General features: G+C 42.5%; 1 protein-coding gene across 4 annotated transcripts in view; it reads right to left on the reverse strand.

Moving 5' to 3' along the window:
- Window positions 1-553: 553 nt before the first annotated feature.
- The window catches only part of AMPH (amphiphysin), an 87,772-nt gene continuing 70,359 nt past the window's right edge, over window positions 554-17,966 (reverse strand). For 2 of the 4 annotated variants that reach the window (XM_053359841.1, XM_053359840.1), the window contains 10 exons: window positions 17,428-17,451; window positions 15,715-15,738; window positions 13,129-13,161; window positions 10,870-10,920; window positions 9,454-9,585; window positions 5,430-5,486; window positions 4,859-5,029; window positions 3,715-3,963; window positions 2,678-2,779; window positions 554-2,014 (listed from right to left, as the gene is read on the reverse strand). In XM_053359841.1, the coding sequence (XP_053215816.1) occupies window positions 1,907-2,014; window positions 2,678-2,779; window positions 3,715-3,963; window positions 4,859-5,029; window positions 5,430-5,486; window positions 9,454-9,585; window positions 10,870-10,920; window positions 13,129-13,161; window positions 15,715-15,738; window positions 17,428-17,451 (951 nt within the window). In that variant the 3' untranslated portion in view covers window positions 554-1,906. The remainder of the gene's footprint in view (window positions 2,015-2,677; window positions 2,780-3,714; window positions 3,964-4,858; window positions 5,030-5,429; window positions 5,487-9,453; window positions 9,586-10,869; window positions 10,921-13,128; window positions 13,162-15,714; window positions 15,739-17,427; window positions 17,452-17,966) is intronic. The other 2 variants (XM_053359839.1, XM_053359842.1) reach the window with 2 other exon arrangements.

Here is a 17,966-nt window from a genome sequence, read left to right on the forward strand (position 1 = left end):
AGTACAAAAAGACTTTCTAGTTAGAGCAGACAATGGGATATAGTGTCTCTGCTTGGTTGGTGTGGGATTCAGCATCTTGCCTAGAGCTTGTAGATTAAAGAAGCTAAGGGGGGAAATGTATTGCCAAGGTCTTTTTAATTTTCAGTAGGAGCTGCTCTTGTGATTTTCTTACCCCATGTTCTGGAAGTAGCCCAGAATACAACTATAGCAGAGCAACACCCATGGCATTCGGATAAGGTAGGAATTAAGCTAAAGGTAGCCATTACATATTAAGTGTGTAGATGCCATGATGCAGAACTCTTGCAGAAGTGAGACTTGATAAACAAGCAAGGTAGATAAATCACAAGGCTATGGGACAGTGACTTGGTCATTCCTGCTTACTAACCTCACATTCAAAGGCTTCATGCCACATTCCTTGTGCCTCTGATTATAGATTTTTGTCTGCAGAGCAAGTAATAGTTGTGTAGCCACTTGCTTTGTTTTCATCAAGATGCATAATGATGGCACTGGGAGGATATTTAATACACACAAGCAAATGAAAAAGTACAAGTGATGAGAAGCAACTGAGCTGCTTCTGGAGCTGATCAAAGGTTTATTTTGAATGACACAACACTGGAAAACATAATAGTTACATATGACTTATTGATACAGAATACATTTTTTAAACTTTCAAGGGATTGTTGAAGGTGTGCTGCATAAATACATATAGTGAAAATATATTGTGTTTATCTTTTCCTTAGATTAGCATCTTATTTAGTCATACAACCCATTCAATTTTTAAAGTAAGAAAATTAGCATTATAACACCCTTTATCATAATTATCTTATCCCTAGGTATAGCAGGTGGTAATATATAGGCGATTGAGCCATGCCTTCCCTGGTGTTTTAGCAGGTTTGAGTTTGATAACATTTTTGTCATTTTGGAATGATGATTTTGCATTACAAATGCAGATATTACTGTCTTAATATTTTGGCAATGGAGCAGCTAGTTTCCAGTTGGAACATATATTTTTTACTGTAATGCCAGACAATCGGAGCAAATGCCTGTATGAACAAATACTACATCAAGGAACTACAATGTTGGGTAAGATATGTGCAAATGCATATAATCAGTGGTGGTCAACCTTTTGGGGAACATGCCATAAATCAAGGCCAAAGTATGATAGTATTGCTTTAGGGCACATTATAGTACATAAGCAACTCATACCCATTGTGGCATTTCCTTCTAGTCTAACCTAGGCAGCAAGCAGGCGTGCGTAGCCTTACTGTCATAACCAGATGTGTGCGTCCTCCAATTCCTGTCCAGCTTTACCTCAATTCCTTCCTGCTGTCAATGTCACTCTGGCACATATGCTTCTAGTTGGCCACCTATGATTCTTATGCTCTATATACACATACAATGCATCTTCATGTGTCTGTCTGTATGTATGTACGTTTGAAAATAACATTGAAAAACTTTGCAGGTTTTTTTAAAAACACACTCAAATTAAAATAGCTTGACCTCAGTACTACAGGATTACTTACTAATCAAGTCTTCTGCAGTGCAGCAACTCAATACAATACAATTAGTGCAGAGAAGTTAAGGTTCTGGTATTGAGGAGGCTAATCAAGATTTGCATGGGAAAGGATCAGGTTACAGGATCACCATAGCTCTGACAAAGTACAAACAAACCTGTTGCCACGTAAAAGTGAACAAATAAGGACATTTTTTTCCACATACTGTTTCAGAATATGCTAGCTTTAACTTCTTGCAGTCATGCTCATTTGATATGTGTCACCAAGTTTTTGTCTGGCACCAGTCTGTAAACCATGACAGCTCGACTATAAAGGTGGGCTCCTGTGTATTGGAGAAATTCAAAATGCAAGGACCGAGCTTCCTACCACGTATATTATGCCTGAGCTGAGAACTACTCCAAACAACGGGTGAAGTTTTCAGGGAAGAGTCCTTTATAAGTAGCTACATCCTTGTATTGAAGCCAGTCAGATTCCTTAATCCCTGTTAACCATCCTGCTTCCTGCAAGGAGAGAGAGAAATGTTTCCAGTTTTCAAATGCCTCTATTATAAAAGCCACATTTATATGTATTGCTTAAACACGTCAAAAGGCTTTGCCTGGCAGAGAGAAGTCCAACATTTGAAAGGCAGACTTAAAAAGTCTAGTCACATTATTTCTGAGCCAAAATAAGCAAATTATTTATGGTAGATCTCCAATCAGTTTAAGCGGCTATCATTCACTGTAAAGGCGCTTCCAGACAACCGCTCTTTTCAGGTGGGGCTCAATCATATACCAGCAAATTCAGGAAGTTGAATTAAATTTGATTTGGTGCTGTTGCAGAACAAAACAAGCCCCCCCCCCCATTGATTTTTTGTTATAGGGCAAGTGATGGAAACATGCACTGATAAGTGTGGGATAACACTTGACACAACATCATAAAACATGCCCACAAACAAATTAATGTACACCAAGATGTACGCTCATTAAACAGGCAATTTGGAAGCAACCTAAGTGACCCCCTTTGATTTTATTTCTTACAGCATTTCTATTTCCAAACAATGCACACTTCTAGCGGCAGGCACATTTGTATAGCTGAAAATTTGTTCAAAATATTTGGCCATAAAGATTTATTTTTTAAAAAATGATATTTTAAAATGCAGAGAATCAAAGTCCCTTTGCTGTTACCTGATCAGCTTCTGCCACAGATTGAATTACTAATACAATATCTCCCCGGAGCAAGTTCAGCTCATCACTATTGGCTGCCTCAAAATCATGCAGGGTTTCAACCTGTAGAGCAGAAAAAGGAGAGATATGGTGGAGGTTAGGGCATATGCTGAAAATATTTTCTTCTGAATGCAGGTGGTAAAGTTTGTTAGATATTTCTAGTACTGCCCCCCTGGATAAGGCTAGGATTAGGGCCACCTTATACATGAGAAAATCAGTATCGTAGCCTCTTAATCACAAACTGCATGGAGGCTATGACACATGATTTGGCCTGCCACTGAAAACTACAGGAAGAGGGTATGTGATATACTAGCCATACCCATTATTTATACTTATTTTGCTAGGTATAATGAGAGACAAGGAGTTACAAAGGGTGCTGAAGCTGCAGGCCTAGCTATTGCATATCTTCAGCTACCCCTCTGGTTTTTGACATTTCGGCAGGTGTTGCCCACAAATGAACAAGTGTATATCCAGCTAAAGGACCTAGAAACTCTTTGTATTCTTTTGGTGAATGAAAGTTGAGAAAGTCAAAGGCTGCAACGTGTGTCACAAGTTGGAACTTTTTTGTTGGGGGGACTTCTATGGAACTATGCCATATTCACAAGCCCTGAGCCCTATTCACATATTTTGCACATTGTCCGCACGAGTAGCCATTCCTCCAAAGTTGCATGTGAATTAGCTGCAGCCCCTGCCATCCACACCTACAGCCTGAATGTCAGCAGGGACAGAGGTTTTCACATGATTGGGAAACCTGATTGTGCAACAGTTAGGGCTAGCTGGTCCACATGCTCTTGGGAACATAACTACTTGGCGTGGGCCTGCTCACCTATTAGTAGAATGTGAAAGTCAAACTTCCACAAAGGGGTCTGGATATAACTGTATTTTTTAATGTCCTCTGCATATAAGGAAGGTTCAAATGGCCCCTGCATATCTTGGTCCACAGTCGAGTCATCATGCAGTGTCAAAGGAAACTGGAATAAATAAGTGCTCAATTAAACCTTAAAGCGGAAGCCCGGTGGCATGCTGTCATCTGCTGATACAGGCTGTTCCTCAGAAGTTGTGGACTGGATGGTTTTGGGTTCACTTGCAGCCTCTGAAGTTTCAGTAGCTGGGCCTTCAGCACTCTGAGCACCAACATCTTCCGCAGCATCTTTAGCTTCGTTCACTAGAACCTCGTGATCTTCTCCATCCGCTTCATTATTTGATGCGGGTTCTATTACTACTGAGGGGATGCTGCTGAGGTTTTCCTTAGAAGGGAAAGGTGCCAGGGAGAACAGTTTGAACAGCAACATCTGCACTAAAAATTATTCCAGCCCTATAGGGTGGGGGCAAATGGTTTTTTTTCTTTTTCTTTCTTTTACCAAACTTCTAGAATGATTAAAACAAAACATAATAATTCATTTGCAATTCCTGTGCTTTCAAGGAGATGTAAAGCTTAGTATACTAAAGATGGCAAAAACCAGCGGGTCATGCCAGTTTCAGAGGGCTTTCGTAGCTTGCTAAAGAACTGCACCTGCTCATATTTTCTTATTCTGCATTGAACTTTATTTTAAAAGGTGATAGAAAAAATTATAGAAGCATGACAGTAACATTAAAGCTTTCTGGTTCATGACCCTAGAAAAATAGGCACCACCTCTTATTTCTGAATCTTAACAAACGTGCCCTTGTTGCATAATATTTCTTCCACAATTATGAGAACTAAAAGCTTGTGCAATTAGACATCTATTGTTGCAAAAATCACCCCCTTTACAATTTCAGTTCAACATATAACCCATATTGGGGTGGGGAAAGCTTTAGCAGGCTTGCCAAAGGCTTATAGAATCAAAATACACAATTTAGAAATTAGACAAATTAAAAATAATATATTTTTAAAAATCTGCATCGTCTCAAACTATTTACAAGAATGGTTTCAAGAATAGTTTAAATCTGTGTAATTGACACGCCTTCCCAGGAAACCCTGGGCATTATGAAGGGTGGTAAGGGATCTTGAAAAGAATTCTCTCCATCGCAGTTACGATTGTCAGAATTATTTGAAGCAACCTGTGTCCATTGAAGTAGTATGAAATTGGTTAGAGTTTTGGAATGTAGGCAGGATGATGGAATTCCTAAAACCACACAAAAAGAAGCCGAGGGGAGAAGCACTTGTATGTTGATGACTACCTGAGATTCCCCTGCTTTTCCTTCAGTGCCAGCTATGTCACTTTCCCCAACTCCTCCTTCAGCAGGAGCAGCAACTTCGCCAGCCTCAGTTCCAGGAGCAACAGCAACACCCTCAGCTCCATCAGGACCTTGTATTACAGAATCCATCTGTAACTACAACAGGAGCAAAGAAATCCAAAGATTATTCCTACAGATCTCCTGTAACATCTACACAATATGGTTTGTAAAGTTGCAGTAGGTCCCTGCAGCAAGCGACAGGATGTTAACCCAGACCTGACAATTCTTCTGGTTCGGACTGATGACAGCCCAAACACCCACTGGCCATAAAATCACATATGGATACAAAATATTTAGACACCAACACAAAGCAACGTGATTAGATATAACCAAAGGGTGCAGCCAGCCAAAGTGAAGCCCTCTTCTCAACAGAAAGGAAAAGCATGTGATCAACTGTCCGAGTCTTAAAACTGCTTCCCTTTGGCTGGATAGTAATGGACAACATCTAGCCTTTATCCAGAAACAACCACCCATTCTTTCTGCTGTTCATACATACCTCACACTCTTTCTCAGCAAGTTCTGGTGCCTCCATTGTCCCTTCCTCCACAGCAGCCTTCATAAAACCAGAGACATGTTTATAGCACCAATGTCAGAAATATTAGCATTGCGCACTGCATGAAAATGGAGTGGGGTGCATCCGAAGCATCTGTAGTATTAGGCAATGGCACCGAGAGGTAGGATGTTGTGCAAGCATGTTTGGAAGATCAGGCGGCAAGTAGAGGAATGGAGGTTGGGGGCAGGTGATGAAGGAGAAGCATGGATTTCAGCCTTGTAATGATGAGAATGGTGATGCAAGGAAGATCCAAGCCACTGCTATTTCACAATATTCTCAGAGTTGTTATCAATATATTAACATGCTGAGAACTGTTAGGGCTTCCCCCTGGACTCCAGTGGAAGGCAAAGCACCGTGATTCTAGAATGAAAAATCCCAAGGCCTTGATTGTCCATCATAAAATGTGTCAAGAAATCTGAATTTCAGCCCTCCAAAACGCTAAAACTCTTTAGAACCAACCCTAGCCATTCAGAATCCAAATTATTTTTCTAGCCCTGAGAAAAGCCCTTGGCTTCTTTGAAGATGATCATTAAATCCTGTAATCAATGGAGTGAGTCATTTGCTTATTTATTGAATTAGAGAGTGTCAGGTATACATTTTAACTTCCCCACTGAAATAATGGGACTTAAAATAGACTGTATTTTGGTTGAACTGTGGATTTTTAGAAGAACTCTTAAAATAGCTGGTCAGCAAACATTTACAGTGCTCTTGAAGTACAGCTGTACAAGAGCCTGTAAAAGTCTTGTGTGTGAATGGCAAATATATTGCATGGCTTATGAATTGTAGCGCCTATCAAAATCTAAACCTGGATCGTGTTATTCCAAATCTCTAACTACACCTTGGAAATGAGGCTTTGTAGACTTCAGTTAAAGCTAACAAGCTAATTTTCTCATAAAGGATTTCATATTCTATCCAGAATATTCTATCCAGTCTTTATCATCTCAAAAAACAAAAAAAATTCTAGCATTGCTTGTAGTTGCTTCACAAACTCCAAACATGACCAGATGCCAGGACGAATCAGTGGCTGAAAGCTGCATTCGTTGCTATGGAAACCTCTCACAGCATTATCCTGTTAAAATTTTATTGTTATATAACCCCCTTTTTCATATAATTAATTCTTTTGGAGCTGCTGCAGCTGAGGTTGGACTATCCTTATTTGCTTTCCAAGTGTGACTTAGTTGCACAGATGTATCTGTGAAAAGCTTTATTGTACAAGTGGCAACATCGCATGCATGTATGAGCACATATGTTTGAATAATGGTTTACGGTAAGCAGGTCAAGGAAGCCCTTATTTCCTATGAATAACAGAAAAGCATCTTTCTAAGACTGGAATTAGGTGTCATAGAAGCAATCAAGAGAAATGGATATAACTCCATTCTGGCACCTCTCAGGTGGGTACCATTGCCATTCTAAGAGAACAAGGGAGGTGTTCACAGTGAGTTCCAGCTCCTCTTTTTCTAGAAAAATTGCACTGGTTCCTGGAAAGCTGCTGGTGGTCAGTGCAGACAGTACTGGGGTAGATGGACCACTAGTCTGGCTTGGAACAAAGGCAACTTCCCATTAACCCACACGTGGCTGCCACAGAAAGCACCAACCCCGGAACTCATCTTCCTCTTCAAAATTAACCCATACAAAACAGGATGCATCGCCATGCAGGGAGCTTCCCCATCCAGGTCCTACTGTGTTTGGCGCTGCTTGTGCAGGGTGGGAAACTAAGCAGTACAGCAACACCACACCATCAGTTGTACTAACATTCCTGGAGGAGAAAGGAGAGGGCACAGGGACGCTGCTTTTGAAGGACACCATGTGGTCTCTATAAATACCAAATTTTATCAAAGCCTGAACTATCCCTGCAAAGAGACCTTTCAGGCTCTCTATTTAAAACTTCTGGAGACACATGAATAGCCTTAAGACTTAGCAACAAGTACAATTGCTGTATTTCAACAGTTTACTTATTTTCTAACCTACTAAAACGACTCCCTGATATTAACAGCTATTCCAAACGAGCACTTTAAGGGTGGCAGGTTTAGGCTGGATTTTTGTTTTCCAGAGAGAGAAAGCGCTAGTTTTCTGGAAACACAAAGAGCGCCATAGGGGCAATGGGATATAATGAAACAGCCCAGATGGACACTGTGGAGTTCAGGTCCAGAAGTGTCCTAAAAAGCTTCCACTGACCCAGAGGTTTAGACTGTTCACATTTTAGGGGGGCGCGCACACGAAAACTTACATTTAGAGGGTATCAAAGTTTGTGGGGTTGAAATAATCACATATTCTTCCCCTGCCTGCCCATGTCTCTATTTCTCCCCTTTCTCTGCTGTTTCTCTGGGTCTATCTTAGATTTTGTCTACCCTGGAGTAAGCACTGAGTATCTCTGTTTTCTGAAAAGTGCAATGCACAAAAAAAGGTAAAGGTAAAGGGACCCCTGACCGTTAAGTCCAGTCGCAAACGACTCTGGGGTTGTAGTGCTCATCTCGTTCTATAGGCCGAGGGAGCTGACGTTTGTCCACAGACAGTTTTTCTGGGTCATGTGGCCAGCATGAGTAATCCGCTTCTGGCGAAACCAGAGCAGCGCACGGAAACACTGTTTACCTTCCCGCCAGAGCGGTAACTATTTATCTACTTGCACCTTGACGTGCTTTCAAACTGCTAGGTTGGCAGGAGCAGGGACCGAACAACGGGAGCTCACCCTGTAACGGGGATTCGAACTGCCAACATTCAAATTGGCAAGCCCTAGGCTCAGTGGTTTAGACCACAGCACCACCTGCGTCCCATGCACATAGATGGTACTAAATAAATATAAATCACTTATATTTCAGTCACTGTGTGATCAACAGGTGAACACGGAAGCTGTCAACACCACAAAACTTTTATCAGCTGATTATGTGTTTTCTTTCTGTTCTATGTGTGGGAGTGTGCCATCTCTGATGATGCAATGATTACATCATGAACATTTATGCGTGCACCAGCCCTGTGTGAGCAGCACCGATATGAAAGTTGTGTCGTGAGAGAATGCCAAGAAAAAACAATCGCATGGGGCTTTCTAGCACAAATTCATCCTCACAGCAGGGGTTTCCTCTTGCAGCAAGGCCAAGTGGAGGCATTGCAGCTCCCATATGAAATGTCCCCAAATGTCCATGCTGCAGTGCTCAGATGGTTGATGCAACACCTGCAATCTCATGACATGCAATGGTTCAAATCATATGTATGGTCTTCCATATTAGCCACTGCCTAAGATGTACAGATGGGGATGCAGACAAGCATCTGGATCTTCACAGTGACACATACTGGACCAAAGGCATCCAAGGCCATCAATCCTGACACCTGAGGGTCCCGTTCCTGCCTCTCTCCACCTGGCCCAGGGCGCGGCCTGATGGGCTTCATAACAGCTGCCGCTGCCCAGCAAGGACTGGGGTATTTGGGGGGAAGGTTTGTCGGGAGTTTTGGCTGTTATTGATACTAATTTTTTGTATCTTTATTTTTATGTGGAAATTGTTCAGTTTGGTTATGTAGTCTTTGTTGTGTTTTATTTATTCTTATGAATGCTTTGCTATGTTTGTAACTATGTCAATCTTTCCATATTGTAAGCCGCCTTGAGCATTGTTTTCAATGCAAAATGCAAACAATATATACAACACCTATCTATCTATCAGATATGAAAGTGCATCTTTTCTCTGGGACCCCTAGCCACATGCAACCCTCTCAGATTCAAGCCACCCATTTTATAAGTCATTTGTCCAAGAGGAAATCCATTGAGAGCCCAAACTGAGGATGGAATTTGAACTTTGGTCTCCCCGAGTCCAGGGCCCCGGTGGAAACTGCCCCTTCTGTTGAACCTGGACTCTTGCATTAACCAGCTCTAAAGCCCAAGAAAGGTGAAAATGGAGAAGGCGGGATGAAATGTGATGCGTACACACATGGCAAGGCTCTTTGGGCGAGTGTGAGGGCACCTGAAGCACCAGTCACTCACCACAGCGTCAGCCGCTGGCTCTGCAGCCTCTGCAGGCTGGGCTTCTGCCTCGGGAGCAGTGTCAGCCATCTCTGGGGCACTTGGGGCTTCCTCTGCTTGGGGCACTAAAGATGGAGTTTCTTCCGTCTCAGCCTTCAGTTATTGAATTCAGGATGTGATGGGGAGTTTTGTTTTTTGAAAGGTAGATAACAAATGACACGCATTAAAGAATGCCGGGCATTGTGGGACTAGGATCAGTACAGTCATACCTCGGGTTACAGACGCTTTGGGTTGCGTGTTTTTGGGTTGCGCACTGCGCCGAATCTGGAAGTACTGGAACGGGTTATTTCCGGGTTTCGGCGCTTGGCACATGCGCAGAAGCACCAAATAATAATAATAATAATAATAATAATAATAATAATAATAATAATAATAATAATTTATTATTTATACCCCGCCCATCTGGCTGGGCCTCCCCAGCCACTCTGGGCAGCTTCCATAGAAACCAAAAATACAGTAAAATATCACACGTTAAAAACTTCCCTGAACAGGGCTGCCTTAAGATGTCTTCTGAATGTCAGGTAGTTGTTTATTGCTTTGACATCTGCTGGAAGGGTGTTCCACAGGGCGGGCGCCACTACCGAGAAGGCCCTCTGCCTGGTTCCCTGTAGCTTTGCTTCTCGCAATGAGGGAACCGCCAGAAGGCCCTCGGCGCTGGACCTCAGCGTCCAGGCATAACGATGGGGGTGGAGACGCTCCTTCAGGTATACTGGACCGAGGCCGTTTAGGGCTTTAAAGGTCAGCACCAACACTTTGAATTGTGCTCGGAAACGTACTGGGAGACTCATGACTCATGCGTGTGCAGATGTGGTGCTGCGGGTTGTGAACGTGCCTCCCGCATGGATCATGTTCGCAACCCAAGCGTCCACTGTACAGTCCTAAAAATCCTTGTTACGGTACGATGTCCCCAAAAGTCTGAGAAAGAACGGGAAGGAATAACTTGCGCTTCATTTCCCCATGAGTCTGGCTCTCTTCCAAAGGCAGGAGGAGACGCACACTAACTGTTCACCTGTTCTCTCCCCACATTGGCTGAGCAGAGAGACAAGCTTTAAAAGATTTGACAAGTTCGTGGAGGGAAAGGCTATCCAGGCTACTAACCCTGCTGGCTCATAATTTGTTGTTGCACATTTTAAGTATATTGGTTTCGGCACATAGAGCCCAGCAAACCATGTGCTTCTTCCGAAAGCAGGACCTGCCAAGACTCTTTCCACAAGCCATGCAACCAAGTCTGCTTGGTTAGCCCATGTTCTTCATGTTCCATACTCCATACAACCAGAGAATGCAAGTCAATGGAGCAGAAGGCCTCACAAATAACAGAGGAGAACAGAAAGGACTGAAACGCCCATTTTAACAAACGGCACAAAAACAGCAACTTACCAAGTTGTCCATCACATTCTGGCTTGCTTGCATTGAGAATAGGGAAGTATCCTAAGGATATAGGGTTAGGAAAAGGGTACACAGAAAATTAAGGATAAGCTTGTAAATTGTCCCAGAATCCAATTATGTATGACATAATGATCATTAATTTGTTGGTTTATACCTGCTTAATACCCCACTCTTCTATCCAAAGGTCCCCAAAGCAGCATACAGTTTTGTTTTGCCTATTTGTTTTATTTAATTTTTTTCCACTCCACAGTTCTCAGACTGAATTTTAGAAGTCCACTTGATTTCCACCCCCCCCCCCCATGTTGCATGTTGTAAGATTGTTTAAAGATGGAAGTCAAAACAGCTTTGGCCTTTCTAAGATCGAATTGGGACTGTAATCTGCAAAACCTTTGCTTCATCAGTCTATATAAAATCAAGTGGGTTTTTACGATCAAATGTATCATTCTTGAACTTGCAAATTATTAGACTCCATTAAAAATTGTTTCTATCCAGAACATTTATATTATTAACCTGATGGGTTTCATTCAATTCCTTTTGTATGTTGGATATGAATATGGATGCCATATAAAATAGATTGTATTTTGTTTATTAGCTTAGCAACCCTTGAGCACTTTATTCATTTGCAAGTTGCTTTTTCATTTTGCAGGGTGTTTGTGAAACTATTTCCCTGTCAAAACCCACCATTATAGGATCCCACGTGACATTTGCTATTGATTTCAATAGAGCCATGTATTATCCTTGGCTGGATTTAATCAAGTTTTGTTTGTTACCAACTTCAATTAATACTGAGACAATACTAAATGCTGCTGAAGATTTTATATTACTTCTGGGTATCACGGTTTTCTTCAATAGCTACTTCCTTATATGAATGCAAGGAGTATATTTCACTTCTGTTATTGCACTCATCTTTGATGCATATTTGTAAGTTCAGTCACCAATAGCTTCATTCACAGACAAGTTCTGATATGAAAACACACAACGACATCATAGCAAGAAGAAAGCTAGCCTGGCCTTATGTTTCATCTGTTGCAAGCCTCTTTGAAGATGGTGTGATCGAAAGGTAGGCTATAAAACTTTACTAGCTGGTAAAAAATGAGACTCGGTAGTTTAGACGATTTGATGCGAGATGGCAAACTTCAAACCGCTTTTCTTTTGCAAGCAGTTTTATGACCATAGCCATGCTAATTAACATTCATACAGCAAAGAAGGTGTGGGAAAACTGATGAAAATGTTAAATACCTGCCTTTTGAATGTGATTTAATCAAGTAATTACTAGATTTCTAGATTGTTGTTCAGAAAAATGGATTCCAGGGCATTGTATTAGAGGCATAAATAAAAATTATTCATGCTGAATGCAATACAGCAAAACAACAAGCTCCACACAAACAGCACAGAACCAACAAAGCTCTGAAACTATAAAACAGGCCACATGCCAGGCGGAAGCAAGTTGGAAAGGAAGCTCCTAGCCAAACACATTTTCAAACAAATACCCAGGCCAACTGCCAGACAGCAGGTCAATAATAACTCAGATGGTATCAGTGAAGTTAACTCTTTATTCAGGAAAGAAAACAGCTCAGGAGGCCAGGCCTAGTGAGCAGAGCAGCTCTTCCTGGTAGATATTCCCTAATGAGGCAGTTGTGGGGACCAAAGGTCTTCCCACATTTCCCCATGTCTCCTCCTCCACCAGGTCCGTCCCAAGCAATCTGAGACATCATCACCTTGTCTGTCTCTGCTCCACCCTCTTCATATTTCTCCTGGCCCTGGGAGACCAATGGGAAAGGGAGCTGGTCGCAGCAGGAGACGGAGACTCCCTGGCTTCTTCAGCAGCCTGTCTCAACTCTGCCTCTTGCCACCCCTCCTCTCCAGTCTCTGCTTCTGCACTGCTCTCTGTCCCAGCCTCTTCCTGCTCAGTCAACCCTGTTGCCTCTTCAGCTTCTGACACCTCCTCCTCCCAGTCTGCTTTCTCTTCTCCCTCTGACTCCTCCTCGTCGTCCCACCACCAATCCCTGGCTCTGAGTCTTCTTCCCTCGGGGGCTCCCCAACTGATGCCTCCCACCACCCCTTAGCATTCAGCCAGTCCATGACCAACCTATTTACAATCTACATTTGCATTAGCTTTATGCCATTGAGTATGATATTGCTAACCTGAAAATAGTGCATTATACATCTTTCATCCCATTGCTCCCAAATTCCAGTCCTCTTTCTGGTCTCAAGAGGACATGCTCTCTTTTAAACAATGTGACGTCTTACCTGTGTGAATCCATTAAAGGCGCTGCTGGATGCCTGAGCAGAATTGGAAATCAGAACAAAATGGTTGTTAGTCTTGCATTCAGATAAAAAAAGGAGTAAATAATGTTTTTACAAACTCTTGCTTGCACATTACAAAAAGCACAATTAAAAAAAATCAAAAATATAAAAAGTGAAGGGAAAGAGTGACACTTCTGACAAGCAGTATGAAGCTATGTTAAATGGCTAAAAAAATAAGAAAAAGAAAAGAATAGTGATTCACATTAAAGAGTTTGAAAAGACTGGAGGTTCATGTATCATATTAGAAAACACAAAATTCAAAAATAACGAGACATGGTAAAATCAGATGGTGTGTTCAACAGCCAACCTCTTTCTGGTCAGCCAGTAGAACTATGTGGTTGAACTCTGCCAAATTTGGCTTGTTCGTATGACCATTAAGTTAGCAAAAGAGGGCAAGGGGGGAGAACATAAAAGAAGGACTGTCCATAAAACACAAGGTTATATATATGTATATATGACCTAAGGAACTCTCATTTCTAGACTATGCTACACACTGGGGTAGGTACCTCTTCTTTATCAGCCTCTATTTCCTGGTACAACAATCCATATCTCCGGTTAGCAATTTCATCTTCAGATAAATCTGAGCTGTTGGTCTCATTGTCTTTGGGACTAGTTGAGCTCTCGGTGCTAGCATTTCTGGAATTTCCCATTTGGAACAGGACCATAGGCCTACCTATCTCCTTGCTTGTTCCACAGCTGCTAACATTTGCCTGTTCCCCAGATGTTCCTTGCTTTAAAGGTGCCTCCTGATTCTGATGACTTGGTGTTACACCCAAAGCTCCCCAGGAGTTATCTATACCTCCCAAATCTTGCGTAGACCACTTATCATTAAAACTTGGCCAGGAAATCTCCACGTTTCCATCCACGGTGTCTTGTTTGGGAGGAAAGGGCCAGTCATCAAACCCATTTGTCTCGCTAGAAAACCCCCAGGAATCAGTATTAACTGTTGGATCCCAATTGGCTTGCCAGGGATCTGTTTCCAACGCTTCAGGGAAACTAACATTACTATTAAGTTCTTCAGCCACACAAAATGCTTCCCTGTCTACAAATTTATCTTCCACATCACCTAGCCAAGAATTATCAAGGTTTGCACCAGCTGCGTCAGCAGAACCAGGCTGCAGAACCATCTCCTTCTCAAAGGGCATCAAGGTAGCTTGACATTCACCAGTCATATTACTCTTTTGAGGGCGGCTGCTGCTGCTGCTGCTGCTATGGTCTTCAATCTCTTTATTGGGCTCTTCTGCACCACATAACTCATCACCACACACAGGATTTTCAACCTCTGCGGTAGATTTGTCTCTGACATCTAGGTCAGCCAATCTCGTAATACCTGCCGTTTCTCTTTCCTGTGTGCATTTGGTGGCTGTATTCCCAGAAAGTAGTACGCCACCCACACACTCTCTTCCTTGATCCCGATTCCAGGGACCGAAACCATTTTCAGGTTCAGACCCACTATATTCTACAGATTTACCGTCACTCACCTCACACCCCAACCCTAAGTTCACTACATCCTCAGCATCTCTTTCTCTTGTCCCTGAAAGCAGAGCATCCCCATTAAATTCTAGGCCAAATTCCTGAAGGTAACTGCCAGCAGTTGTCTCTCCTTGCCCATTATTATGTTCTGAATCCCCGATAGACTCTATCTCAGTGCTTTTTAGGGTTTCATGGTCTCCTAAGGCCTCAAGATGTCCTATTTCAGTGTAGCCTTTATCTCTCTCTTCAAACTCCTCTGTGTAGTCTAGTTTCTTGAGGCTAACATCTCCGGTTTCTACCTTTTCGCATGGTTCCACATTTGCCCACAAAGACTCTTCTGTTTCCTGCTTCTCTTCTTCTGACTTTGCCACATTAAACGGGTCTCCATCCAAAAAGCTATCAGTTCCCACTGTAGGCCTCTCAGCCAAAGTTTCGCTCACTAAAGGCTTGTTAGTCTCCACCAAATCTGTGCCACTGTCTGCAACGTGACTAGTGTCCAAGTACGGTTCCGGGAAAGTGGTTTGGTTTTCATCTACGGAAGCTGTCCAAGCTGCACCATCCTCTTGCTCGCCTACAGCAGGCCAAGTAGTAGTAGCCAGTGCAACAGATGATGCTGTTGAGGCTTGCTCTGCCTCAGGGAAAGGCAAAGGAAGACCTGCAGCTCTTTCCTGGCTCTCACTGGCTGTACTACCATCTAGGCCCAAGTTGAGCGAGCCTAGATCAGTTTGGGGTTTGTTAACATCTTCTGTTGACCCATTGTTTGGGTTTTCCTCCATGACCAGGTTACACAAGGAAAGACTTTTTGAAGAATCAGGCTTTAGGCAGACAGAAAAGCAAAGAAAAAAACAAGATGAAAAAGATAAAGGTGGTCTTGATGAGAAAACACAAAATTCAGTATTTTACTACAGCAACTTTAGCTTAGAAATGAAATGCGACTGCTAAATTAAGGAATTTAAGCACAGCTTGCAATGTTTGTAGGAGAAACATATATTTGGAGACAGTAGCTATCTATCTAAAGAGAAGCTTTGGCAGGTGAAAGGGAGAAGTTTTGCTTACCGGCTGCACCAGTTCATTGCTTGTCTGTACAGAAGAAAACCAAATCAATAAAACGAGGATTGAGTGGCTGTCCTTCTGATTCTGTGTTATGCCACACTCCCCATGGCAGCCATTTTGTGTTATGCCATGCCCACTGCATGGTAGCCATTTTATGAGTGACACCCCCAGCACTCTCTCAAAATTCAAAACGTGCCCACTAATCCAAAAAGGTTGCCAGCCCCTGCCGTATGGTATAGCAATGATAGGAACTGCTGCCATGCACCCAGTGCTCCTATTTGTAGGTGATCAGGGTCCTCAACAATCTTGGGGGTTCCCTTTTGGGGTGTCCTAGTTTTTTACTTTTTGAAATATGGCAACCCTAATATAGCATAGCACACCTGGTTTGAGTCAAGCCCCATTCCATCTCAAATCTCACTGGGTAACCCAAACCAATTTTTATCTCTCAGCCTCCCAGGACTTTTTCTGAGGATAAAATGAAATCGTTCTAAGGATTTTCTCATGAGAAGCTTCAAGAGAGAAATTTCACTTCCCACGAGGTACACCACATTTCATGCCACATTCCATGCCAGTAATTACCATCCTAACCATATAAAAAGACCAGTTTTATACAGCCAAATCCATGCACTACAACTACATTTGAATGGGTCCACATGGTTGTGATTTGTAACACTAGACAAACTAAGACAAATTTTCCTTGGGTTCTTGGTAAAGAAGGTTCATTCAGAATTGTTCAAAGCCAAGACTTAATAAGTCCAAGAAAATAATCAGACTGAGTTTCAGATTCTACAGCACTAATATGGCTGAAGTAATCACTGCATTTACTGCAACTGAAGAGAAAGTCTGGGGTGAGGGGAAGGAAGACACACAACATGGTGGGGAGTCTCAGTTTCCACCCACCACTCAGTTTTTCTGGGTTTCCCCCCCATTTGTTTCTGAAAAATTGGGGAGAGGGGGAAATGGGGGCGGGATGAGGAAAAAAACAAGATTTTCTCTTGGTCCCCCCCTCCCCCGGCCTTCACATCTCTGGAAAGATCATTAATGTGCAAGTGGAAGTTATTAACCTTTCCAAACCAATTCTGGAGAAATGGTTTCTTTTTTTAAGCAGGGATGCTTTCTTTTCCCTAGTAAATAATACTACTCGTTTGCTACCATAGGCCAATCACAGATATCTCATCCCACTATGTGAAGACAATTTCAAAGCTTCTAGGTATATAGAAACGCAGGCACAGAAAACCTCTCAGGAAGATCCAACATCACATCAGCAGGTCTGTTAGAACCCTTCCTTCCTCCCCTCCTCCTGCCCTTCAGTCTCCTCCAAAGGGCCCCCCAAGTCCTCTGGAGCAGATTTGGGGTGCAAACAAGTGGGCGGAGGAGGCAGCAGGAGGGAGGGGAAAAGGTAAGTCCTATTTGTGCAAGCAAAAGTCCATTGTTCAAGCAGGACACCAGAGCAGAATGACACCCTTGGTCATTCCACCTCCAAATCTAACAACATTCTTATTTTACATAACTGCATTTTCGCCCAGTCATTCTGTTACTCATTTATTTCCCCTCCTCTGCCTCCCTCTGCTGTCAAAATTTAGACTACAAACTCCTCAGGGCTGAAACCCATCCTTTCTTCTCATGCAGATACATAAAGCGCCTTGCATACTAATGGCACCGTAGAAATAAACAACAATAAAAAGGCAACATGCAAAGATAAAGAAACCAACCTACCGTCCATAAATCCCAGGGAAGCGTCTGAGAACAGGGGAAAGAAGGACAGTGTTGAAAACCTCATTTGTACACCCTGTTATGTGCTGCAAAGCATAATTAGACAGTAGCATGGTTATTCATGTGCTCCATAGAGTTCAGCATAACATTCTCTTATGGGGGGGCAGTGTGTTTATAAGGCATTTCACAAAATTCTGTTTGTTTGGTTCACTGAGTTCACAGCACCAGGAAAAAGAGATTCAGACTCTACTTTTTAAAGGCATAATTCTGCGGGAAGTGAACCTGCTCAAGCCCTACGGGAATAGTCACGGCTCAAGAGGGCAATTGCAGAACTTAGTGCCAGTTCATAACATTACATTTTAAGGTATACGCCAAGATGTTTCAAGCTTTGATAAAAAGTGTAATACAATTAGCACCCATTGCCACATGCTGGATCACACAGACACACCCCAGGAGCTATGATCAACAGCAAGGCAGCTGTACAATAATGCTGTATTGTGTTTTTAATATTCGGTTGGGAGCTGCCCAGAGTGGCTGGGGAA

Source organism: Podarcis raffonei, chromosome 12 (assembly GCF_027172205.1).
Source record: "Podarcis raffonei isolate rPodRaf1 chromosome 12, rPodRaf1.pri, whole genome shotgun sequence".
Lineage (NCBI taxonomy): Eukaryota > Metazoa > Chordata > Lepidosauria > Squamata > Lacertidae > Podarcis > Podarcis raffonei.